At 36.9% G+C, this 25,593-nt stretch overlaps 3 protein-coding genes across 7 annotated transcripts in view; 2 read left to right on the top strand and 1 right to left on the bottom strand.

The window, feature by feature from the left end:
* Positions 1-25,593, top strand: part of LOC116254503 (E3 SUMO-protein ligase SIZ1) — a 63,018-nt gene that overhangs the window by 18,059 nt on the left and 19,366 nt on the right. Inside the window, exons 8-9 of the mRNA XM_031629928.2 lie at positions 11,087-11,155; positions 12,169-12,256. Coding sequence (XP_031485788.1) covers positions 11,087-11,155; positions 12,169-12,256 — 157 coding nt within the window. The remainder of the gene's footprint in view (positions 1-11,086; positions 11,156-12,168; positions 12,257-25,593) is intronic.
* On the bottom strand, positions 603-19,353 carry LOC126410075 (uncharacterized). Of its 5 annotated transcripts, none has more exons than XR_007573449.1 (2): positions 16,134-19,353; positions 603-3,995 (listed from the first exon to the last, which is right to left on the bottom strand). XR_007573449.1 is itself a non-coding variant. In XM_050077944.1 (2 exons), the coding sequence occupies exons 1-2, from the start codon at positions 18,089-18,091 to the stop codon at positions 4,168-4,170; spliced, it is 1,788 nt and encodes a 595-aa protein (XP_049933901.1). In that variant the 5' UTR covers positions 18,092-19,353; the 3' UTR covers positions 4,023-4,167. The 5 variants fall into 5 exon arrangements, 2 of the variants coding, with proteins under 2 accessions (XP_049933901.1, XP_049933902.1); XM_050077944.1 differs by lacking the exon at positions 603-3,995 and adding an exon at positions 4,023-4,512 and having other exon boundaries at positions 16,649-19,353; XM_050077945.1 differs by lacking the exon at positions 603-3,995 and adding an exon at positions 4,025-4,348 and having other exon boundaries at positions 16,485-19,352.
* LOC126410076 (uncharacterized) lies at positions 16,978-23,848 on the top strand. Its single transcript, XM_050077946.1, has 4 exons — positions 16,978-17,100; positions 19,364-23,030; positions 23,129-23,333; positions 23,418-23,848. Exons 2-4 carry the CDS (start codon positions 22,760-22,762, stop codon positions 23,689-23,691), a joined length of 750 nt encoding a protein of 249 aa, XP_049933903.1. The 5' UTR covers positions 16,978-17,100; positions 19,364-22,759; the 3' UTR covers positions 23,692-23,848.

Genomic DNA, 25,593 nt, shown 5'->3' with positions numbered 1-25,593 from the left:
GACCGAGTCCAATTTTGTCCATTTTTTTAAAACGTTTATTTCATTTTAACGTTGAAAATCGTTTTGACGTTAAAAAGAAAAAGTAAAATGAAACCCTTTCGTTTCTGTCTTTACGACACTTTACCTCTCGTCTCTCTCCGACAACGAAGCAGCGGCGACAGGCGACGGCAGGGGCGGAGAACGCAGGGCGGAACGTCGACAGTAGGAGGTGAGTTTGCGTTTTTTTCATTTTTTGTTTTCATTTTCATCTTCCGCCTCCATCCCTGCCTTCGCCGCCGGCGACGACCGGTTGTGTGTGCAGAAAACTCATCGCCTGAAAATTTTTGATATATATGTGTGAATATGTTATTTTGTTTGAAATTTTTTGATATATATATATATATGCCCGTGTGTGTACGGCCGTACCCCCGTACCCAAACTTTTTGAAAATGGTCCGTACCGGTACCCGCACCCGTACCCGTACTTATGTGACATAGATCCCAATGAACTTTTCTGGATCTTTCTATAAATTGACTTAGTTTCTCCACTGCAAAGCTAATGTTTGGTCTGGTCACAATAACATAGAGAAGCTTTCCAATAAGAGATCTGTATGATCGAGAATCCACTAATTCTGATTGGTCATCATGAAGATATATGCGTGGATTCATAGGTAGAGTGGCCGGTTTAGCTCCTAGCATCCCGATGTCCTGCAATAAATCAAGAACATACTTTCGTTGAGAGAGAACTACACATTCCCTGTTGCGAGCCACCTCTATTCTCAAGAAATATCGTAGTTGACCAAGATCTTTCGTCATAAAGTGTTTTTGAAGAAACAACTTTGTATCAGAAATTTCTTGATCGGAGTCACCTGTCTGGATAATATCATCAACATAAACCACTAGAATGGTCATACCCTTGGAATTCTTCTTGATAAACAGAGAATGAGCAAGAGGGGATCTCGCACAGCCACACTTTGAGACTACCTCAGAGAACTTGTGAAATCACGCACGAGGACTCTGCTTGAGTCCATAAATAGCTTTCTTCAGTTTGCGCACTTTTCCACACTCCCTGTGTCGTATAAAGCCTGGTGGTTGTTGCATATACACAGTCTCATCGAGATCACCGTACAAAAATGTATTTTTGACGTCAAGCTGATTCATGTGTCAGTCACGGTATACAACTACAGAGATGATAAGACGAATGGTCCCCAACTGAGCAACAGGAGAAAAAGTCTCAAAGAAATCAACCCCGTAAGTTTGCGTACAGCCCTTAGCAACCAATCGAGTTTTGTATCTTTTCATAGAACCATCAAAATTATATTTCACTGTGAATACCCACTTGGAGCCAACAATGTCACAATCAGGAGGAGGATCAACAAGTTCACAAGTGCCTCGCTGATCCATCTCATCTTGCATAGCCTGTGGACCTGTCTCCATTGAGGATCTTAATAAGGCCTATTGGTAACAAGTAGGAACTGCATGGGCAGCCAGAGCTTGAATAAACTGTTGCATACTTTTACCAATACCATCAGTAGAAATAAAATGAAATATAAGATGCAGAGTACATTGTCGCTTACCTTTGCGAAGAGCAATAGGTAAGTTCTGACAGGAATCAGATGGATTAGGTATACTCACTTCAGATGTACTTACCTCCTGAGAAGCGGTTGAGGAAGGATCATAAGAAGGGTCCTGTCGACGTGTGTAGACCAGCGGATGATCACGAAACTTGGACACTACGGCGGGAGAATCCCTAGAAGGAGACTCGTAAGGGAATGATTCCAAAGGAATAGGAGGAATAGGTAGTGGGTCCGATGACAATGGCATCTCAATAGAGGTAGGTGAAGAACTATAATAAGGCTGAGACTAAAAAAATGTCACACACTGATATACTCTTTTTGAGTCAAGGGGTCAAAGCATTTGTAACCTTTATGATTTCCGGAGTAGCCAATAAAGATACACTTAATGGTTTGGGCACCTAATTTATCACGTGTGGGTCCAAGTATGTGAACAAAGCATGTGCAACCAAATACTTTAGGAGCTACTGAAAATAAGGGTCGTTGTGGGTGCACAAGTTTAATGGGAACCTTGTTGTCAATGGAGGATGAGGCTAAACGGTTGGTTAAGTACCAGACAGTGAAGATGGCATCTCCCAAAAATATGTAGGTAGATTAGTATGAAACATTAGGGAGCGTGCCACATTTAAAAGTTGGCGATGTTTCCGCTCAGCTACTCCATTTTGCTGGGAGGTATGAAGACAAGTAAACTGATGAGAAATGTCATTATCAGAGTAAAATTTCATTTTGGTATATGTCTTCAACTCAAGGGGGTTATTAGTGCGAATGCTTTAATAAGAATACCAAACTGGTTCTTTATTTCAATAATAAGGATCTTGAGAGTACATATAACTTAAGACCTTTCTTTCAAAAGAAAAACCCAAGTGACTTGAGAATAATCATAAACAATGATGACAAGGAAATAACACAATCTAGACCTACTAGCAACTCTGCTAGGACCCTACACATCAACATGAAGAAGATCAAATAGTCTACAACTGGACAGACTAAGACTCAATGAATAACTGCTAGGGGTGTTCTTGCCAAGTTGACAGGTCTCACATTGGAACGAGGAACGATTCTGGTACTGATAGATGAAGAAGTAGGTGACAGAGCTTGGAAACAGATGGATGACCAAGTCTAAGATGTCACTGGAAGAACGAGAACAATGAAGAAGTCGAGACTGCTGCAATACGCACAGAATCAAACAGGAAGTAGATGCCCCCTTTCTCATAGCCTCCACCAGTTGCTTCCCAGTTTGCAAGTCCTGAAATAAACATACAGCAGAGTGAAATGTAACACGACAATGTAAATCATTAATCAATTGTCCAACTAATGAAATATTAGTGAGAAACTTAGAAGCATATAACACATTAGGAATTGTCATAGACTGAGAAATCTTAATATTTTCATAACCCATAATATGAGACCATTTACCGGCTGCAAGTCTCACATAACGTGTTTGAAGTAATGAGTGTAGCACGATAAACATAGAAGGTCTACTACAAAAATGCTTCGATGCTCCTGAATCAATAATCCAAGTAGTACCTGTATCATATAGAGCAGTATCAACCAATGTTGTAAAACGCGTATCGTAAGCCGTATCGGTCGGGCTTTAAGATACGCCGTATCGTAAAATATCGTAACGTATCGTAATTTTTTTTTAAAAATTATTAATCAATCAGAAAAAATAAAAAAAAATCAGAAAATTCATAAAAAACCCAGAAAAAATTAAAAATAATAAATTCTTCATAGAAAACATGTTTAAGATAATGATAGACTTACTATTGCTATAAACTTACTTGTTCATCATTCATAGACATCAAAATTCATAACAATATCATTTAAGTCATAAAGTGATAAAACATTTAAGTGTTCAACAACCATAGATTCATAACTTTAAGTCGTTCGATACATATAAAATGAAAGCTGTCTTGACTTGGCTCTCATTCATGATTCATCATTCATAATCTTCATCATCTTCATCTTCTTCTTCTTCTTCATAATCAAGAATTGGAAGATCCTCACCAACATATTCAGCACCAGCAGTGCCAGTAGCAGACTCTCCTTCATTAACAAAGCCTTCTGTTGCTTCAGCTTCAAAGTTGAAGCATTCAAGATCTTCATAATCAAATATTGTAGCTGGTTCTTCTTCAATCCATGGCTCTAGATCGTCAAAATTTTCCAAGTTGATATGATCGAACCGTGATGTGTGCTTATATAATTTCATATAAATATATTGTACAAAAAATATTAAGCTATATGCTTATATTACATTTGTTTCAACCTCATATTATATCGAACAAAGACAAGGTCATTCAACCTTTTATGTTCGAGCCTATTCCTTTTTTTTCTATGGATATGTTCGAACACACTCCAATTCATTTCGCATCCACTAGCACTGCATGTCTGGCTGAGGACTTTGATTGCAAAACGTGCTAGGTTTGGACAATCAAACCCATACCTATTCCACCATAAATCTAAACAAAAATATATAAGTAATCAATGTGAAAGTTTTCAAAGAATCAAATGTAACAAATGCAAAGTAAATTAAAAATTTTTATGTATTTACCTGGACGCATGATTGTCTTGGCTCGAATGGCGACAGGTTGTCCCATGTTCCGAAAACAAGCATCTTATAGATCCAATTCATTGTGCACAACTTCTTGTTCCCTAGAATCTGCTACTAACACGTTAATACAATTCAACAGACCACCTAAGACTTCTCTGTCCTTTTTAAATGGTGGAGAAAATCTAATTGCAGGATTTAGATAGTAAGCTGCTGCATGAAGAGGTTGATGAAACTGTCCTGTCCACCTTTTATCTATAATCTCCCATATGGGCATATATAACTTTTTCTTTGCTTTTAAGTTGTCTCGAATTGCCTCTTTTGCTTTATCCATAGCCTCATATAAGTATCCTATGGAAGGAATATCCTCGCTGTCAGCTAACCTGAGAACTTTAACTAATGGAACACAAACCTTCAATAGCTTCACACATGATCTCCAAAATTCGTTATTGAATACAATATCCACAACTAAAGAAGCATTTCTTTTATGAGCATGTGGATATGTAGCCCATTTTTCACTAGCGAACATCTGACACAAAGGAGTTCTTTGTTTCACCACACTCTGCATAGTCAATACATTTGTGACAAATCTAGTTTGTGCAGGTCGTACTAATTCAACTCCTTTTATAAATTTTTTCATCAAACTCAATACATATGTATGATTATAGATAAATTTTGTTACCTCTTAACATTGGTCAATAACTGATTTCATATCATGCATCTCATTAAGATCTTAAAGCATTAAATTAACACAATGAGTGATACATGGACTCCAAAAAAATGTTATATACTTTTGAAATAACAAATCTCATGCAGCTCTATAATTTGTAGCATTATCGTAATAAACTGTACAATGTTTGCAGGTCCAACTTTTTGTACGACATTATCAAAAACATTGAACAAAATCTCAACAGTCTTAAGAACATTAGTCAAGTCAAGAGATTTCAAGAACATTGTACCTTTAGGGTAATAAACCAGAAAATTTATAAGTGTTCTTGACCTTGTATCAATCCATCCATCTGACATAATGAAGCAACCGTTGTCCTTCCAACATAATTTCAACTCCTGTATCCTGAAGAATTTTGCCCCTCAACTGATGATATGATGACATTTTGAATCCGGGGCCTATAGAAGCAATTGCATCTGCCATGACTTGAAATTGAAAAGTATTAGCTGCATTAAATGGAATACATGCATCATAAAACCATTTTCTACCATCTTTTGTGCATGATATAACATATCTTTAGATGTCATAACAGCACGAATCTGCGACTGACTACTTGGGCTAGTATATGTAGGGAAAAAACTTTTAATAGAACCAACACTAGACCTACCAGTAGGAACTCTACCACTAGGTGGTCGCATACAATGCCTGACCCTAATATCTGTTGTGCCTCTTCTCTTCCTTCTCGTTATGCTAGATTGACCTCTTTCATTCATGATCCCTTTTCCTCTACGATATCTACCTCTTGAGGTCTCCAAATCTGTTCTTAGACTGCTATCATCTTCTTCATCACATTCATAAGCTTCTTCCTCTTCTTCTTCATCTTCCAAAGGTTCGTTATAGCCTACATCTGCCTCTTCAATTTCTTTTTGTATCATCTTTTAACGTAAAGCAAGAAGCATATTGAAACATTGCTGACGCACAAATGGAGGCAAAAGTTTGTTTGGTCCTCCAACACAAGGAGACGCATCTTTGGAGGTTGCTGCTAAATGGCGTTTCATTCTCCTAATCCCTCCTGAAAATGTATTCCTACAAAAGCTACATTTGAGTTTCAAGTGGTTATTCTCCTTCACCCTTTCGCACCATTGCCATGTAGGATCCATATCTTTAGGAAAAAAAAGACGAAACCCTATGGTAAACTTAATGAAAAACATTTAAAATCTTTCAATCTACGATTGTACGGTAAAAAATTATGAATATGTGGTAAAAACATCAGATTTCGTACCTTACGAAAAAGAAATGTAGAAAACCCCTTTCCTCCCAACGAAAATCAACCATCCACGCCCAAATCGATCCCTTAATCTTCGATTTCACGGTGAAAATCAACTTTTTGATGGTGAAAATGGACAATCGCCCTCCTTGACGGCAGTATCCGATTGTGAGAAATGAAGAACAAAGGTTATTTTTCAAAAAGAAGTCGAATAAGTAGGTCTTGGGTGGGTTTATGCGAAATCAGTCCATATCATATGATACGGGGTGTATTGCTCCCTATCATACTATACGGGCCCTGTATCGCACGATATGTGCGATACAGGAACGATACACCCCTTATTTATGATACAGGGGGTGTATCGTACCGTATTTTCAAAACGGTATGATCTGTATCGTACGATACGCACAACACTGGTATCAACGGACATAACATTGCCTATCATAACTGTAGAGGCCAACGGTTGAGTAGATTTGTGTGCTAAGAACTCCTCATACTCTGACTTGTTGATATTCACAGTCACAGTCTCATTATTGGAAGAAGATAAAGGCCCCTCTACTACTGATGAAGCTGCCTCGGTAGATCCAATAGGAGACTGTAATGAATTCTTTCCCTGCTTAGATGCAACACCTTTTCCTAGGGGTATAGCGGAAGGACAACCATGTTTATCCCAACATCTGTCTTGCAAATGCCCTATTTTCCTATAGAAGGTGCACTGAAATCTCCTACGACTTCTTCCTAACCCTCGACCTATGCCCCTCCCCCTGAAGAAATTACGTCCACGGCCTCCTAAAGCTACCAAAGTAGAGGGAGTAGCATCGGTGGAAGGCGGAGAAAGAGTCACAGCAAGACGATTGAGTCTGTTGTAAGCTTCAGCTAGGTCATGAATTTCTGTTCCAGTCAACATCTGTGCCTTTGCTACTGAATATTTGGGAGAAAGACCCTGTAGAAACTTTGCCACCATAGATTGTTTACCATGAGTCTTGTGGCATGTGGAACATGGAGGACACAAAGCTTTAAGTCTTTCATAGATGGAAGCGAAGTACTAAGCAAGACTTTGGTCACCCTGTTGCAAATTAAGTAATTCCTCCTCCGCCTGCAAGATCTTGCTAACATTCTTTTCATTTGAGTACGTTTGCTTCAAAAAATCTCACATTTGTTTGGCAGAGGTATAATATGCAATAATAGAAGTAATCTGTGGTTGCACACTATTCATGATTCATGACATGACAATATTATTATTTTCCTTCCATAAACTAGATCTTTCACTATTCATCACATGCTCATCTTCTTCTATAACATGTTCCTTCCGATGTCCAATCACAGACATCATAAATACACCGGACCAAATCTCATAGTTACATCCATCTAACTTTACAGTAGAGCCATAAGAAAAGAGATTGCATGTGTTCTTATGCTCATGCTGCATCTTTGTCTTGCCTTCAGCGGCCACAGTGCACGACTTGACAATGTGATCTTATTCTGGTTGCACTATGATACAATAAAGAGTATAGCGTGCAACAATCAACTTGAGAAAACTTAGGCAGCAGATATATATATATATATATATATATATATATATATATATATATACATATATATATATTCGCACCAAAAGTAGTCCTTAAACAAATTTCTATCAACTTGCTGCTCAGCAAATCAGTCCACCAATCTCAACAATCAATTAGTGAACAAGAATATATGAACTTGCTGTTCAAAACAGTCCACCAGGCTTCCACGTATGCATAAAAAAACTTTGCTGTTCAAATCAGTCCACCAATCACAACAATTAATAAATGAACAAGAATATATGAACTTGCTGTTCAAAACAGTCTACCAGGCTTCTACGTATTCACGTATGCATATAAAAAAAATACTGTTATTCAAATCAGTCCACCAGATTATAAAACAATCATTCAATCTGAAAAAAAATATACCCAACGTGCAACTACTGTACTTGCTGCCACTGTTCACAGTTAGCAAAAAATATGATAAGAATATGGTCCACGTGCAGTTAATCTTCAACAAGCACAAATCTGAACAAGAATCCACATGCAACTACTTTTCCATGACCCTAGATCTGAATAATAATGAAGTCCATGTGCTGCTATTCATCCACGAAGCTAGATCTGACTTATAACTTTCTACTGCAACTCCCACGCAGTTGCTTACGCTCCACTACATCGACATTGGGGACCTAATCACACATACCTCTCACATGTGATTAGGTTCCCTTTCCACCCTGCTTCACTATCTTTCGTTCAGCAGAGAGGAGAGAGAAAGGAAGGATAGAGGAAGAGAAGAAGTGGGAAGAGTTGGGAGAGGAAGAGGAGAAGGGGTCACCGGAAAATCATGACAGCCGTCGGCGGTGAAGGGTGGAGATCGCCGACTCTAATACCATGTTACAGCCGGCAGCCTTAGAGAGAGAAACATTGTTTCATTTACTAACCCTAATCTCCATAATAAAGAGATTAGGGTTAAAGAGAGGTTTACAAAGTACATCAACCGAAAATAGAGGAATGTTTAAAGAGACTTCATAACTATTAAATATTGCAAAGAACCACCTACAAATATAAACTCTTCTAATTCAACAGTACATGCATTTTACTATAATTTGCTCACTATCTTTTTATGTATTACATGTACCTGAACCGGTGGTTCACTTTTTTTGAAATGACGGGGAAGAGGACTGAAACATTCCACTGAAAGACTACTGGGACAAAGTGGGCTGTCAATATGTAAGAACGTAAAGGAGGTAGGATGAGTAGTTGGTCAGATTTAGTACAGATCGTACATGGACGATAGTTGGAGTTGGCTACTCTCCTAGGGTTACCTCATATGCGATCCCTGGTGAAGAGGATCAAGTTGACCCTTGTGAACAGCTTGATGTCCCTCTCATTCTGAACAAATCCAAAATCTTTGTAGAACAAACCAATCATTAGTTCCCCTGCATGGGGAAAATGGAATCCAATCCATAAATTGATTAATAAGTTCACATTATCTGCAGCATAGAGTTTTTGAGTTGCAGTCAAATTGAGTTGATAGTTGATACTACTTAAAATCAATAACATGATGCTGTATTTGAGGTGATTAAACTTAATTAACATGTAATGGATTCTCATAGATACTTCCATAGAATCAATTAAATTTTGTGCCTGAATCCATGTCAATGGGAGTGTGTACCACCATCTTGGCTAATTATTGTAGTTCTTTATATCTTTTTGTGGGACAGCTGATGCATGTCCAATTGGCCTTGCATTATTTCTTTCTGGTTTTTGTAAATCTGAACCCATACATTTGATCTATTGGGTGCATTCAGTTATGAGCTGAGACAAACTTTTTTGAATATCTGAGTTTTGATGTAAATCTAGGCTCCTCTGGCAACACAATGAACATAAACACATCAGCGTTTGTAGGTTCAGAAATATATCTGTTGGCCAGAAAAAGAAAAATTAAGGGTTCATTACAGCTTTTCATTTTTCAACTTCGTGGCACACATCTATGTAACCAGATTGGTCGAAGCAACCAAGATATTAGATCCAATCATTGTTGTAAAAGGCATAGCATAACATGTATTGGTCGGGCCGACCTATACACTGTATTGTAACGTATCGTAAACATAGCGTAGTGCATTGTAAATTAATTGTTTAATTCATAAAAATAAAAAATAGAAAAAATAGAGAAAAAAAAGAAAAAATCGGTAAAATCAGGAAAAACAAAGAAAATTTTAAAAAACTATGTTCTATATAAAAAATTCATCACATCATTCATAAGGCCATAATATATTAACAACACATTTAAAAATGAGAAATAAAAAATTCATAATAACATAATAAGCGTCCATCACAACTTTAAAGTTTAAATTTTAAAGTGTTTTAGATTACATTACAAGTTCACAACATATAATATGTTATGATTATCATCAAACAAGATCTCATCATCCCCACAGGGCCATGAGCAAACCTTCTTCTCCACTAGCTAGATCTCCCCTAAATTGACGATTTATCACATAAATGAGCAATTTTATAGAAAAACTAATAAAACTTTCCCCTTTCACAACTTTTAGACCTGTTTAGAAAGAGGGAAAGAGTGGTTTCTTTGTTAAAAAAGTCGTAAAATATCATTTTATCCCCGTATTGTACGATACGGGGGTGTATCAGACGTATCATATGATAATGATCCCCATATCGCACGATACGGGCGATATGCCTACGATACACAAGCGTATTGTGTATCGTAGACATAGCGTATTGTGTATCGTAGACATATCGTATAGGTTTTTCAAATTTGTATGATACATATCGCATGATACGGAAGACACTCGATCCAACCAAATTGCATATGTCATACTTGAAAGTGTAGTGTAGGCTGTAGTCTTCATAGCGAAAGCCTGAGAATTATCCCTTGGTTTATTTCTATTGGGTGCATAATATTTTTCGTGGTTAATAATCTGTTATATGAATTATTGTGGCACTTGGGACAGTCTTAGGCACTGGTTTACTAAGTTTTTGTGTTTTTGTCTTGGTTGTCTTGGATGCCATGTTACATGAACTCACCAAAATAGTTGCTGCACCTGAGACAATATGACTTGGGTGCAGGTGCAGCGACCGAGAATGCTATTAGTTTGTTGCTTGTGGATCCGATAACCATGTGGCATAGCTTGAACTACGTACTTATCTGTGCAAATTAAGATGCAGTATTTTTTTGGGACACTTGGGAAAGCCCCACGATGTATATCTGTGTAGTCTGTATCCATGTTTTGACCAGTGCTCATCATTACTTTTGGATCCTGAAAGTGCGCCTGTGTATTATATAACATAGTTTCATTGATGTTTCTGGGAGAACAGATAGTAAGCATTGCAGCCTCCTCTCCATTGACTGTTGACCTTGTTCCCTGCTAATTTTTCAAAATTCTTTTGTAATCAATCTGGATGAGCTTTCTAGTTTAATGTCTGAAAGCGGATGATATGTTAGGTTGTCAAAAGCATCTGAGTGCCGCCAATTTTGATATCCATGATTAATTACAGTTAAGTCTTTGGGAATGTTTTTCAGGTTCTGGGTTACCTTGGGGCATCCACTACTTCCAGTAAGATGGGCAAATGCGATTGCGGCAACGGAGGGGTGAGTATTTAAATATTAAATTTAGAATTCCGCAAGTTCCTGACTTAACTTGGTTCAACTTTTATCAGAAATCCGATGCTATGTGTATGTATAGATTATCAGCTAGTTGAGCACTTGCCAGTAAGTAATACCTACAACCTGCTTTTTGATCCTTAAATTTTTCCTGGATTTTTCTTTCCTCCATCATTTTTCTGAAAACAACTCTGAAACATGTGGCCAAAATATGATTTCGTCTTGAGTAATCAATTCTATTAACTAAAAATCCTCACAGGCACTGTATGAGTTTCTTGCCGACTTCAGATCAAGAGTTGCAGTCAGCGATTTAAGATTTAATCAGATTTTTTCATATTCCAGTAGTAGGTTTCTTGAACTGGGCCTCTATCCTGATTATTTATTTCATCGCCTGTTTAGTTTAAATAGGTTAAGTAAACTTGTTGATGCAGTTGAATGCCTGGAATTCAAGGCTGCAAGTCACTCTGATTCTCTAAAGCAGCCTCTATTTAAGATTATGTTTATTTTCTATTGCAATAACCATCTAGAACTGGAAGCGTCAGTCAGCCATATTATTTGTTAAGCTAATGTCTGTATGCAATGATGAGAAGACTAGATGTAGTAACTGAGATGTCTTGATTGGTCGAGTATGATGGTTTCATCCAACTCATGTTTACTTTACAATTATTGCCACCTTAACATTTCTTTGTCATTACATTCATTTTTATACTCTATATAAAATGAAATCTATGTGCCATAACTGGCTGATTTTAATATTCCAATATTTCCTGCCACGTGGATTTTCTTGTGATACTGTTGATGGCTTTATAAATTATAACTCCCATTTCTTATAGCTTAAAAAATTACCTAGTGTTATTTGGAATCTTTGGTTAGATATTCTGCATGCGGATATGCATGGATGTGGCTAGCAAGCATATAATGCTTGCTTTCTTGAAAATTTTATTTAGAGATTACCGAGTTTATCTATATTATATAATGAGTTGAATGTGTCTTTCTTCCAGGAGTAATCCTTTGTATACTGTGGAGAAAACATTTCAGTTAACAAGAGCAGATCGTGATTTCCTCCAGAAAGCTGGACATGATATCCAGGTAAGCAATTCATGTATTTCTGTTGGTTATTGTCATCATTTTCAATCATAATATGATATGGGATCTGTTGCAGTATGTACTCTAACATTAGAATTCCAAAGTATTTGTTTCCCCTATAACATTTGCCATAAAATTGTTTAGAGAAGAATTATGGTGTTCTTATAACGTTCTGGACAACAGTTAACACATGGTATTGTAAACAGCACACCTGTCTGCATCTGTTTGATGTGGATTACCTAGAGAGGGTTTGCAACTTGCTATACTAATATTGTAGTATTTTGACTGGTCCTGGCATGGAAGTTAAGTACTGTAATTGTTAGCTAGTTGTGATATGCTCTTAAGCTATGTCAGATGGGTACCGGATGTGGTAAGTTCAATATATATATATATATATATATATATATATATAATTATATATAGTAAGATTCTAAGCAAATAAACACAAATTCATTCTTTACATACCAAATATACCAAAAAATTAGAAAAATTAAATCGACCATGTCCAAACAGTGTTCCATACCAGCACGAGCATTGTATTGCATCGACAATGGGTACTTTTAAATTCTACCTTTTCGAAGTGTCCATGATACATAAATGGAAAAGCAACAATATTTGTTCTAAACGGAGTGAAGTACAAAAGATACATTATAATTGTTATTGTAGAAACAGTAAAAGCAAATAGAAAGAAGAACACACAGATGTAGCGTGGAAAACCTCTCAACTAGAGGGAAAAAACCACGGTGAAGACGACGACTGGTGCCAACTAGCCTCCAGACACTCTCTCTCTTTAATTATCATTCACACACCGAAATTAGGGTTTACACAGCTTAAGTAGGGCTTTAATAGTAACACACTGGATCGAGTCCATATACATACCCAGATAGGTGACCCAACTACAACATATGTCAACACTCCCTCTCAAGTTGGGCATGCATATAAGCATGCCCAACTTGGATACATTTTCTCAAATGGAGTCACAGGTAATGTTTTAGTCAGAACATCAGCAGTTTGGTCTTTAGATTTCATATATGGTAGAATAAACTCTCGGGCATCAATTCTCTCCCGGATGAAGTGACGGTCAGTCTCAACATGCTTTGTTCGGTCATGTAACACAGGGCTGTTGGCCAAATTGATTGCGGACTTGTTATCACAGTACATCTTCATAGGTCCTTCAATCTCTATCCCAATATCAGTCAGTAATACTCTCAGCCACAGTAATTTTGACACTCCAGTAGCAACAACCCTATATTCAGCCTCTGCACTTGAGCGAGAACAAACATCTTGTCTCTTGCTTCTCCACACAAGAAGATTTCCCTCCAAGTAAACGCAGTACCCTGAAGTAGGTCTCTTCTAGTATCAACACAGCCTGCCTAGTTTGCATTTGAATACCTTTCAATCTCAATCGGCCCTTGTTTCACATATAGAAACCCGTTGCCAAGATTCCTCTTCAAGTAACACAAGATTCTGTTGATAGCCTTCAAGTGAGCATCTGTAGGCGCGTGCATGAACTGACTCATCACATTTACGGCAAAGGTGATATTAGGTTTAGTCAGATTGAGGTAGATCAATCTTCCAACCACACGTTGATACCTCCCCTTAGCTTCTTCATAAAAAGGTTCTCCATCCTTAATAATGAGTTTGTGTCCAACATCTAGAGGAGTAGAAGCCGGTCAACACCCTAGTTTTCCTGCCTCCTTCAGTAAATCCAGAGTATACTTTCCTTGATTTAACCAATGTTGTAAAACGCGTATCATAAGCCGTATCGGTCGGACTTTAAGATAAGTTGTATCGTAATCGTATCGTAAATTTAAAAAAAAAATCAGAAAAAATTAAAAATAGTAAATTCTAAATAGAAAACATGTTTTAGATGATGATAGACTTATTATTGCTAAATGCTATAAACTTACGCGTTCACGGTTCATCATTCATACTTCATAGACATCAAAATTCATAACAATATCATTCAATTTCAATCAACAAAGCATAAGCCATAAAGTGATAAAACATTCAATTCAAGTGTCCAACAACAATAGATTCATAACTCTTAAGTCGTTCGATACATATAATGATTCATCATTCATAATCTTCATCATCTTCATCTTCATCTTCTTCTCCATCTTCATCGTCAAGAATTGGAAGATCCTCACCAACATATTCAGCACCGGCAGTAGCACTAGTAGACTCTCCTTCATCAACAAAGCCTTCTGTTGCTTTAGCTTCAAGGTTGAAGCATTCAAGATTTTCATCATCAAATATTGTAGCTGGTCCTTCTTCAATCCATGGCTCCAAATCGTCGAAGTTTTCCAAGCTAATAGGATCGAACTGAGATGTGTGCTTCCTTGCTGATATTTTTTTGTAATTCTCTACGGTAAATAAGAGAAAACTTGTTCATATATAATTTCATATAAATATATTGTACAAAAAACATTGAGCTATATGCTTATATTACCTTTGTTTCAACCTCATATTATATCGAACAAAGACAAGGTCATTCAACCTTTTATGTTCGAGCCTATTCCTTTTTTTTCTATGGATATGTTCGAACACACTCCAATTCCTTTCGCATCCACTAGCACTGCATGTCTGGCTGAGGACTTTGATTGCAAAACGTGCTAGGTTTGGACAATCAAACCCATACCTATTCCACCATAAATCTAAACAAAAATATATAAGTAATCAATGTGAAAGTTTTAAAAGAATCAAATATGACAAATGCAAAGTAAATTAAAAATTTCTATGTATTTACCTGGACGCATGATTGTCTTGGCTCGAATGGCGACAGGTTGTCCCATGTTCCGAAAACAAGCATCTTATAGATCCAATTCATTGTGCACAACTTCTTGTTCTCTAGAATCTGCTATTAACACCAATGTTGTAAAACGCGTATCGTAAGCCGTATCGGTCGGGCTTTAACATACGCCGAATCGTAACGTATCGTAACTGTATCGTAAATTTTTTTAAAAAATTATTAATAAATCAGAAAAAATTTAAAAAAAATTCGGAAAATTCATAAAAAAATCAGAAAAAATTAAAAATAATAAATTGTTCATAGAAAACATGTTTGAGATAATGATAGACTTATTATTGCTATAAACTTACGCGTTCATCATTCATAAACATCAAAATTCATAACAATAATACAATATCATTCAACAAAGCATAAGGCCATAAGCCATAAAGTGATAAAGTCATAAATGATAAAACATTCAATCAAGTGTTCAACAACCATAGATTCATAACTCTTAAGTTTTTGATACATATAAAAAGAAAGCACTCTTGACTTGACTCTCATTCATGATTCATCATTCATAATCTTCATCATCTTCATCTTCATCTTCTTCTTCTTCTTCATCGTCAAGAATTGGAAGATCTTCACCAACATATTCAGCACCAGCACCAGCAGTAGCAGACTCTCCTTCATCAACAAAGCCTTCTGTTGCTTCAACTTCAAGGTTGAAGCATTCAAGATCTTCATCATCAAATATTGTAGCTGGTTCTTCTTCAATCCATGGCTCTAGATCGTCAAAATTTTCCAAGCTGATAGGATCGAACTGAGATGTGTGCTTCCTTGCTAATGATTTTTCTAATTCTCTACATTAAATAAGAGAAAATTTGTTAGTATATAATTTCATATAAATATATTGTACATAAAAATGTAAACATTAATTAAGGTATATGCCTATATTACCTTTGTTTCAACCTCATATTATATCGAACAAAGACAAGGTCATTCAACCTTTTATGTTCGAGCCTATTCCTTTTTTTGCTATGGATATGTTGGAACACACTCCAGTTCCTTTCGCATCCACTAGCACTGCATGTCTGGCTGAGGACTTTGACTGCAAAACGTGTTAGGTTTGGACAATCAAACCCATACCTATTCCACCACAAATCTAAACAAAAATATAACAAATCAATGTGAAAGTTTTAAAAGAATCAAATGTAACAAATGCAAAGTAAATTAAAAATTTCTATGTATTTACCTGGACGCATCGTTGTCCTGGCTCGAACGGCGGCAGGTAGTCCCATGTTTCGAAAACAACTATCATATAGATCCAACTCATTGTGCACAGCATCTTGTTCTGTAGAATCTTCCACTAACACATTAATACAATCTAACAAACCATGCATGACTTCTCTGTCCTTCTTAAATGTAGGAGAAAATCTAATTACAGGATTTAAATAATAAGCTGCTGCATGAAGAGGTTGATGAAGCTGTCCAGTCCACCTTTTATCTATAATCTTCCATATGGGCATATATAACCTTTTCTTTTCCTTTAAGTTGTCTCGAATTGCCTCTTTTGCTTTGTCCATAGCCTCATATAAGTACCCTATAGAAGGTCTGTCCTCGCTGTCAGCCAACCTGAGAACCTTAACTAATGGAACACAAACCTTCAATAGCTTCACACATGATTCCCAAAATACGTTATTGAATATAATATCCACAACTAAAGAAGCATTTCTTTTATGAGCATGTGGATATGCAGCCCATTCTTCACTAGCAAACATCTGTCTCAAAGGAGTTCTTTGTTTCACCACACTCTGCACAGTCAATACATTTGTGGCAAATCTAGTTTGTGCAGGTCGTATTAATTCAACTCCTTTTGTAAATTTTCTCATCAAACTCAATACATATGCATGATTATAGATAAATTTTGTTACCTCTTGACATTGGTCAATGGCTGATTTCATATCATGCATCTCATTAAGATCTTGAAGCATTAGATTAACACAATGAGTGGCACATGGACTCCAATAAAATGTTCTATACTTTTGAAATAACAAATCTCCTGCAGCTCTATAATTTGCAGCATTATCTGTAATAAACTGTACAATGTTTGCAGGTCCAACTTCTTGTACAACATTATCAAAAACATTGAATAAAATCTCAGCAGTCTTAGGAACATCAGACAAGTCAAGAGATTTCAAGAACATTGTACCTTTAGGGCAATACACAAGAAAATTTACAAGTGTTCTTGACCTTGTATCAGTCCAACCATCTGACATAATGGAGCAACCTGTTTCCTTCCAACATAATTTCAACTCATCGCAATGCTCAGACACTTCTTTGACTGTATCCTGAAGAATTTTGCCTCTCAACTGATGATATGATGGCATTTTAAATCCGGGGCCTATAGAAGCAATTGCATCTACCATGGCTTGGAATTGAAAAGAATTAGCTGCATTGAATGGAATACAGGCATCATAAAACCATTTCCTTACCTGCTTTTGTGCATGATATAGCATATCTTTAGATGTCATAGCAGCACGAATCTGCGGCTGACCACCTGGGCTGGTATATGAAGGGAAAAAACTCTTAATAGAGCCAACACTAGACCTACCAGTAGGAACTCTACTACTAGGTGGTCGCATACCACGCCTGGCCCTAACATCTGTTGTGCCTCTCCTCTTCCTTCTCGTTATGCCAGATCGACCTCCTTCATACATAATTCCTTTTCCTCTACGATCTCTACCTCTTGAGGTCTCCAAATCTGTTCTTAGACTGCTATCGTCTTCATCATCACATTCATAAGCTTCATCCTCTTCTTCTTCATCTTCCAAAGGCACATTATAGCCTACATCTGCATCTTCAATTTCTTTTTGTATTCTCTTTTGACGTAAAGCATGAAGCATATCTAAACATTGTTGACGCACAAATGGAGGCAAAGGTTTGTTTGGTCCTCCAACACAAGGAGACGCATCTTTGGAGGTCCCTGCCAAATGGTGTTTCATTCTAATAATCCCTCCTGAAAGTGTATTCCCACAGAAGCCACATTTGAGTTTCAAACGGTTATTCTCCTTCACCCTTTCGCACCATTGCCATGTAGGATCCATATCGTCAAAAAAAAAAACGAAATCCTATGGTAAACTTAATGAAAAACACTCAAAGTCTTCAAATCTACGATTATACGGTAAAAAATTAAGAATACATGGTAAGAACATGAGATTTCATACCTTACGAAGAAGAAATGTCTGAAATGAAGAAAACCCCTTTCCTTCCCACGAAAATCAAGCACCCACGCACAAATCGACCACTTAATCTTCGATTTGACGATGAAAATCAAGTTCTTCACGGTCAAAATGAACGATCGCCCTCCCTCACGGCATTATCCAAGCGTTAGAAATGAAGAACTGAAGAAAAATTTGAAAAAGAAGCCGAATAAGTAGGTCTCGGCCCCCTTTTGCGTTTTTAGGCCGTATCGTACGATACGGGATGTATCGCCCCGTATCGTACGATACGGGTTCTGTATCGTACGATACGGGCGATACAGGGCCGATACACCCCCTTTTTACGATACGAGGGGTGTATCGTATCGTTTTCTTCAAACGATACGATACGTATCGTACGATACGGGGTCGTATCGTACGATACGTACAACATTGATTAACACATTAATACAATTCAACAGACCGCCTAAGACTTCTCTGTCCTTCTTAAATGGTGGAGAAAATCTAATTGCAGGATTTAGATAGTAAGCTGCTGCATGAAGAGGTTGATGAAACTGTCCTGTCCACCTTTTATCTATAATCTTCCATATGGGCATATATAACTTTTTCTTTGCTTTTAAGTTGTCTCGAATTGCCTCTTTTGCTTTATCCATAGCCTCATATAAGTATCCTATGGAAGGAATATCCTCGCTGTCAGCTAACCTGAGAACTTTAACTAATGGAACACAAACCTTCAATAGCTTCACACATGATCTCCAAAATTCGTTATTGAATACAATATCCACAACTAAAGAAGCATTTCTTTTATGAGCATGTGGATATGTAGCCCATTTTTCACTAGCGAACATCTGACTCAAAGGAGTTCTTTGTTTCACCACACTCTGCATAGTCAATACATTTGTGACAAATCTAGTTTGTGCAGGTCGTACTAATTCAACTCCTTTTATAAATTTTTTCATCAAACTCAATACATATGTATGATTATAGATAAATTTTGTTACCTCTTAACATTGGTCAATAACTGATTTCATATCATGCATCTCATTAAGATAGTGACACATAGACTCCAAAAAAATGTTATATACTTTTGAAATAACAAATCTTCTGCAACTCTATAATTTGTAGCATTATCTATAATAAACTGTACAATGTTTGCAGGCCCAACTTCTTGTACGACATTATCAAAAACATTGAACAAAATCTCAGCAGTTTTAAGAACATCTGACAAGTTAAGAGATTTCAAGAACATTGTACTTTTAGGGCAATAAACAAGAAAATTTACAAGTGTTCTTGACCTTGTATCAGTCCATCCATCTGACATAATGGAACAACCTGTTTCCTTCCAACATAATTTCAACTCATCGCAATGTTCAAACACTTCTTTGACTGTATCCTGGAGACACATCTTTGGATGTCCATGCTAAATGGTGTTTCATTCTATTAATCACTCCCAAAAATGTATTCCGACAAAAGCTACATTTGAGTTTCAAGCGGTTATTCTCCTTCACCCTTTCGCACCATTGCCATGTAGGATCCATATCTTCAAAAGAAAAAAAAAACGAAATCCTATGGTAAACTTAATGAAAAACATTCAAAATCTTTTAATCTACGGTTGTACGGTAAAAAAATATGAATATATGGTAAAAACAAGAGATTTCATACCTTATGAAGAAGAAATGAAGAAAACCCCTTTCCTCCCAACGAAAATCAACCACCCACGCACAAATTGACCCCTTAATCTTCTATTTCACAGTGAAAATGGACAATCTCCTTCCTTGACACCAGTATCCGAGCGTGAGAAATGAAGAACGAAGGATTTTCTTAAAAAAGAAGTCGAATAAGTAGGTCTCGGACCCCTTTTTGCGAAATCAGCCCGTATCGTATGATACGGGCCCTGCGTGCGATACAGGAATGATACACCCCCTATTACGATACGAGGGGTGTATCGTACCATAATTTTAAAACGGTGCAGTACGTATCGTACGATACAGGCTCGTATCGTACAATACGTGCAACACTGGATTTAGCACCAGAATCGTACCTGATCTAGCAATTTCAATACCAAGAAAATATCTTAGTTTGCCAAGGTCTTTGAGATCAAATTCAACAACCGGTAAAACCTTTAATCTTGTTATCTCATCTTCATCATCACTTGTAACCAATGTTATAAAAGGCATAGCGTATTGTGTATCGTTTGGGTCGACCTATACACCGTATCGTAACGTATCGTAAATGTAGCGTAATGTATCGTAAATTAGTTTTTTAATTCATAAAAATATTTAAAAATAAAAAAAATAGAAAAAAATTGATAAATTAGGAAAAGCAAAAAATCTGTTAAAAAAGTCATGTTTTATATATATTTAAAAAAACTCATCACATCATTCATAAGCCATAATATATTAACCAGTGTTGTACGTATCGTATGATAAGACCCCGTATCGTACGATACGTACCCTGTATCGTACGATACGTACCTCCTATAGTACAATACGTACCGTATCGTTTTAAAAAAAGGTACGATTCACCCCCCGTATCGTAAATAGGGGGTGTATCGTTCCTGTATCGCATGTATTGTGCGATACAGGGCCCGTATCGTACGATACGGGGGTGATACACCCTGTATCGTACGATACAGACTGATTTCGAAAAAGGGAGCCCGAGACCTACTTATTCGGCTTCTTTATGAAAAGAAGCATCTGTTCTTCATTTCTCAAGCTCGGATACTGCCGTCTGGGAGGGCGATTGTCCATTTTCACCATCAAAAAGTTGATTTTCACCGTGAAATCGAAGATTAAGGGGTCAATTTGTGCGTGGGTGGTTGATTTTCGTTGAGCGGAAAGAGGTTTTCTTCATTTCTTCTTCGTAAGGTATGAAATCTCATGTTTTTACCCTGTATTCATAATTTATTACCGTATAATCATAGATTGAAAGATTTTGAGTGTTTTTCATTAAGTTTACCATAGGATTTCGTTTTTTTTTTTTGAAGATATGGATCCCACATGGCAATGGTGCGAAAGGGTGAAGGAGAATAACCGCTTGAAACTCAAATGTAGCTTCTGTGAGAATATATTTTCAGGAGGGATTAGTAGAATGAAACACCATTTGGCAAGGACCTCCAAAGATGCGTCTCTTTGTGTTGGAGGACCAAACAAACATTTGCCTCCATATGTGCGTCAGTAATGTTTAGATATGCTTCATGCTTTACATCAAAAGAGGATACAAAAAGAAATTGAAGAGGCAGATGTAGGCTATAATGAGCCTTTGGAAGATGAAGAAGAAGAGGAAGAAGCTTATGAATGTGATGATGAAGATGATAGCATTCTACGAACATATTTGGAGACCTCAAGAGGTAAAAATTGTAGAGGAAAATGGATTATGTATGAAGGAGGTCGATCTGGCGTAACAGGAAGGAAGAGATGTGGCACAACAGATAGGGCCAGGCGTGGTATGCGACCACCTAGTGGTGGAGTTCCTACTGGCAGGTCTAGCGTTGGCTCTATTAAGAGTTTTTTCCCATCATATACTAGCCCAGGTGGTCAGTCGCAAATTCGTGCTGTCATGACATCTAAAGATATGCTATATCAAGCACAAAAGATGGTAGGGAAATGGTTTTATGATGCATGTATTCCATTTAATGCAGCTAATTCTTTTCAATTCCAAGCCATGGCAGATGCGATTGTTTCTATAGGGCCCGAATGCAAAATGCCATCATAACATCAGTTGACGGATAAAATTCTTCAAGGTACAGTGAAAGAAGTGCCTGAACATTGCGATGAATTGAAATTATCTTGGAAGGAAACAAGTTGCTCCATTATGTCAGATGGATGGACTGATACATGGTCAAGAACACTTGTAAATTTTCTTGTTTATTGTCCTAAAGGTACAATGCTATTGAAATCTCTTGACTTGTCTGATGTTCCTAAGACTGCTGAGATTTTGTTCAACGTTTTTGATAATGTCGTACAAGATGTTGGACCTGCAAACATTGTACAATTTATTACGGTTAATGCTGCAAATTCTAGAGCTGCAGGAGATTTGTTATTTCAAAAGTATATATGGAGTCCATGTGCCACTCATTGTATTAATCTTATGTTTCAAGATCTTAATGAGATGCATGATATGAAATCAGCCATTGACCAATGTCAAGAGGTAACAAAATTTATTTATAATCGTGCATATGTATTGAGTTTGATGAGAAATTTTACCAAAGGAGTTGAATTTATACGACCTGCACAAACCAGATTTGCCACAAATGTATTGACTGTGCAGAGTGTGGCGAAACAAAGAACTCCTTTGAGGCAGATGTTCGCTAGTGAAGAATGAGTTGTATATCCACATGCTCATAAAAGAAATGCTTCTTTAGTTGTGGATATCATATTTAATAATGAATTTTGGGAATCATGTGTGAAGCTATTGAAAGTTTGTGTTCCATTAGTGAAAGTCCTCAGGTTAGCTGACAGCGAGGATAGGCCTTCCATAGGGTACTTACATGAGGCCATGGATAAAGCAAAAGAAGGAATTTGAGACAACTTAAAAGGAAAGAAAAAGTTATATATGCTCATATGGAAGATGATAGATAAAAGGTGGACTGGACAACTTCATCAACCTCTTCATGCAGCAGCTTACTATCTAAATCCTGGAATTAGATTTTCTCCTACATTTAAGGACAGAGAAGTCTTAAGTGGTTTGTTGAATTGTATTAACGTGTTAGTGGCAGATTATAGAGAACAAGATGCCGTCAACAAGGAGTTAGATATATACGATACATGTTATCGGGGCATGGGACAACATGTCGCTGTTCGAGGCAGGACAACCATGCGTCCAGGTAAATTCATAGAAATGTTTAATTTACTTTGCATTTGTTACATTTGATTCTTTTACGATTTTCACATTGATTTGTTATAACGTTATATTTTTGTTTAGATTTGTGGTGGAATAGGTATGAGTTTGATTGTCCAAACCTAGCACGTTTTGCAATCCAAGTCTTCAGCCAGACATGCAGTGCTCGTAGATGCGAAAGAAACTGGAGTGTGTTCCAACATATCCATAGCGAAAAAAGTAATAGGCTTGAACATAAAAGGTTGAATGACCTTGTCTTTGTTCGATATAATATGAGGTTGAAACAAAGGTAATATAGCTTAATGTTTACATTTTTTGTACAATATATTTATGTGAAATTATATATTAACAAGTGTTATCTTATGTAACGTAGAGAATTACAAAAAACATCAGCAAGGAAGCACACATCTCAGTTCGATCCTATCAGCTTGGAAAACTTTGACGATCTGGAGCCTTGGATTGAAGAACCGGCTACAATATTTGATGCTGAAGATCTTGAATGCTTCAACCTTGAAGCTGAAACAACAGAAGGCTTTGTTGATGAAGGAGAGTCTGCTAGTGCCACTGCTGTTGTTGAATATGTTGGTGAGGATCTTCCAATTTTTGACGATGAAGATGAAGATGAAGATGATGAAGATTATGAATGATGAATCATTATATGTATCAAACCACTTAAGAGTTATGAATCTATGGTTGTTGAACACTTGAATGTTTTATCACTTTATGACTTATGCTTTGCTGATTGAAATTGAATGATATTGTTATGAATTTTGATGTCCATGAAGTATGAAGGATGAATGATGAACCGTGAATGCGTAAGTTCATAGCATTTAGCAATGATAAATCTTATCATTATCTTAAACATGTTTTCTATGAAGCATTTATTATTTTTAATTATTTTTGATTTTTTTTAATTTTTTCTTATTTATTATTATTATTTTAAAAAAATTTAGGATACGGTTACGATACGGCATATCTTAAAGCCCGACTGATACGCCTTACGATACGCGTTTTACAACATTGATATTAACAACTTTGAACATTTAGAAATGACAAATAAGAAATTCATAACAACATAATAAACATCCATCAAAACTTTAAACTGTTTTAGATTACATTACAAGTTTGCAACAAATAATATATTATGATTATCATCAATCAATTTCCCATCATCCCCACGGCCCATGAGTTAACCTTTTTTTATCGACAGGTAAGTTCTCCTCTAAATCGACGATTTATCACATAAATGGGTGATTTTTGTAGAAAAACTAGTAAAATTTTCCCCTCTGACAACTTTTAGATATGTTTAGAAAGAGGGAGAAAAAAGTTTTTTTGTAAAAAACCACAAAAAATAAATTTATCCCTATACCGTACGATACATGGGGTGTATCAGGGCGTATCGTACGATACGTCCCCCATATCGCACGATACAGCCGATACGCCTACGATACACAAGCGTATCGTATAGGTTTTTCAAACCTATACGATACGTATCGCACGGTATGAGCCCATATCGTGCGATACAAATAATACTGCCTGTAACAATCATATCATCAATATAGACTAACAAAAGAGTAACCTTACCCTCATTTTTTACAAACAGCGTATGATCTCCTTTTCCTTGATTGTAGCCATCTTTTCTCATCACAAGTCTAAGACGTTTAAACCATGCTCGGGGAGATTGCTTGAGCCCATACAAAGCCTTCTTCAGTTTACAACATTTTCCCAATTTCTCATATCCTGGGGGCATACACATATACACATCTTATTCAAGATCTCCGTTGAGAAAAACATTCTTAACGTCAAGTTGGCACATCTTCCACCCCTTCAACACTGCTAGAGAAATAATAACTCTAACAGTCTTCATCTTCCCAACAGGAGCAAACGTCTCCAAGTAGTCAATCCCATATTTTTGATTAAACCCCTTGGTAACCAGGCGAGCTTTGTACCTCTCAACATTCCCATCTGATTTGTACTTAATGGTGTAGACACATTTGGTTCCCACCAGATAAGCCGCTTCAGGAATCTCTACCACTTCCCATGTTCGATTTCTGCTCAAGGCTTCCATTGCTTCTTGCATAGCATGAGTCTACTTGGGATCACTCTGAGCCTCTGTAACAATCTGGGAAATCACAACCAACGAAGGAGATGATACAAAACATTTGTAATCCGTGCTCAGTCTAGAATATGACACAAAGTTACCAAATATGGTGTTAAGTACATGACCTGACACCCTTTCTCAGGGCAATGAGAAGCTCCTCATTTTCAGTTTGTGTCTGAACAGTTTATGTCTGAATGTCGGATTGAGATTAGGAGTAGAATTTTCACCATCAGTCACCCTATCTGTACGGACTCTTCGCCTAGAGTACACCTGCCCAAACGGTTACATTCCTCTTTTGTCTCAGTGGAACACTCTTCATTCCTCTCATGTTCAAGCACCTCAACAGCTGGTGGGCTCTCTTCTCGCTTGTAATCCAAAGAGTCTGTAAATTGAATTTCCTGACTCGGAGAATACTCTTCCCTTGACATAGACTTCTCCTCCTGAAGGT

This window comes from Nymphaea colorata, chromosome 5 (genome assembly GCF_008831285.2).
Source record: "Nymphaea colorata isolate Beijing-Zhang1983 chromosome 5, ASM883128v2, whole genome shotgun sequence".
NCBI lineage: Eukaryota > Viridiplantae > Streptophyta > Magnoliopsida > Nymphaeales > Nymphaeaceae > Nymphaea > Nymphaea colorata.
The sequence above is the reverse complement of the archived record's forward strand: the minus strand, read 5'-3'. Positions and strand labels throughout refer to the sequence as shown.

Coding starts and splice junctions, on each gene's coding strand:
- LOC126410075 (XM_050077944.1), bottom strand. CDS start 18,091: ATGGATCCTACATGGCAATGGTGCGAAAGGGTGAAGGAGAATAACCGT. Junction 4,513..16,648: donor CATGTGTGAAGCTATTGAAG/GTTTGTGTTCCA, acceptor AAGCTATTGAAG/GTTTGTGTTCCATTAGTTAA.
- LOC126410076 (XM_050077946.1), top strand. CDS start 22,760: ATGCTCATATGGAAGATGATAGATAAAAGGTGGACTGGACAACTTCAT. Junction 23,031..23,128: donor CAGGACAACCATGCGTCCAG/GTAAATTCATAG, acceptor ATTTTTGTTTAG/ATTTGTGGTGGAATAGGTAT. Junction 23,334..23,417: donor AATATGAGGTTGAAACAAAG/GTAATATAGCTT, acceptor TATGTAACGTAG/AGAATTACAAAAAACATCAG.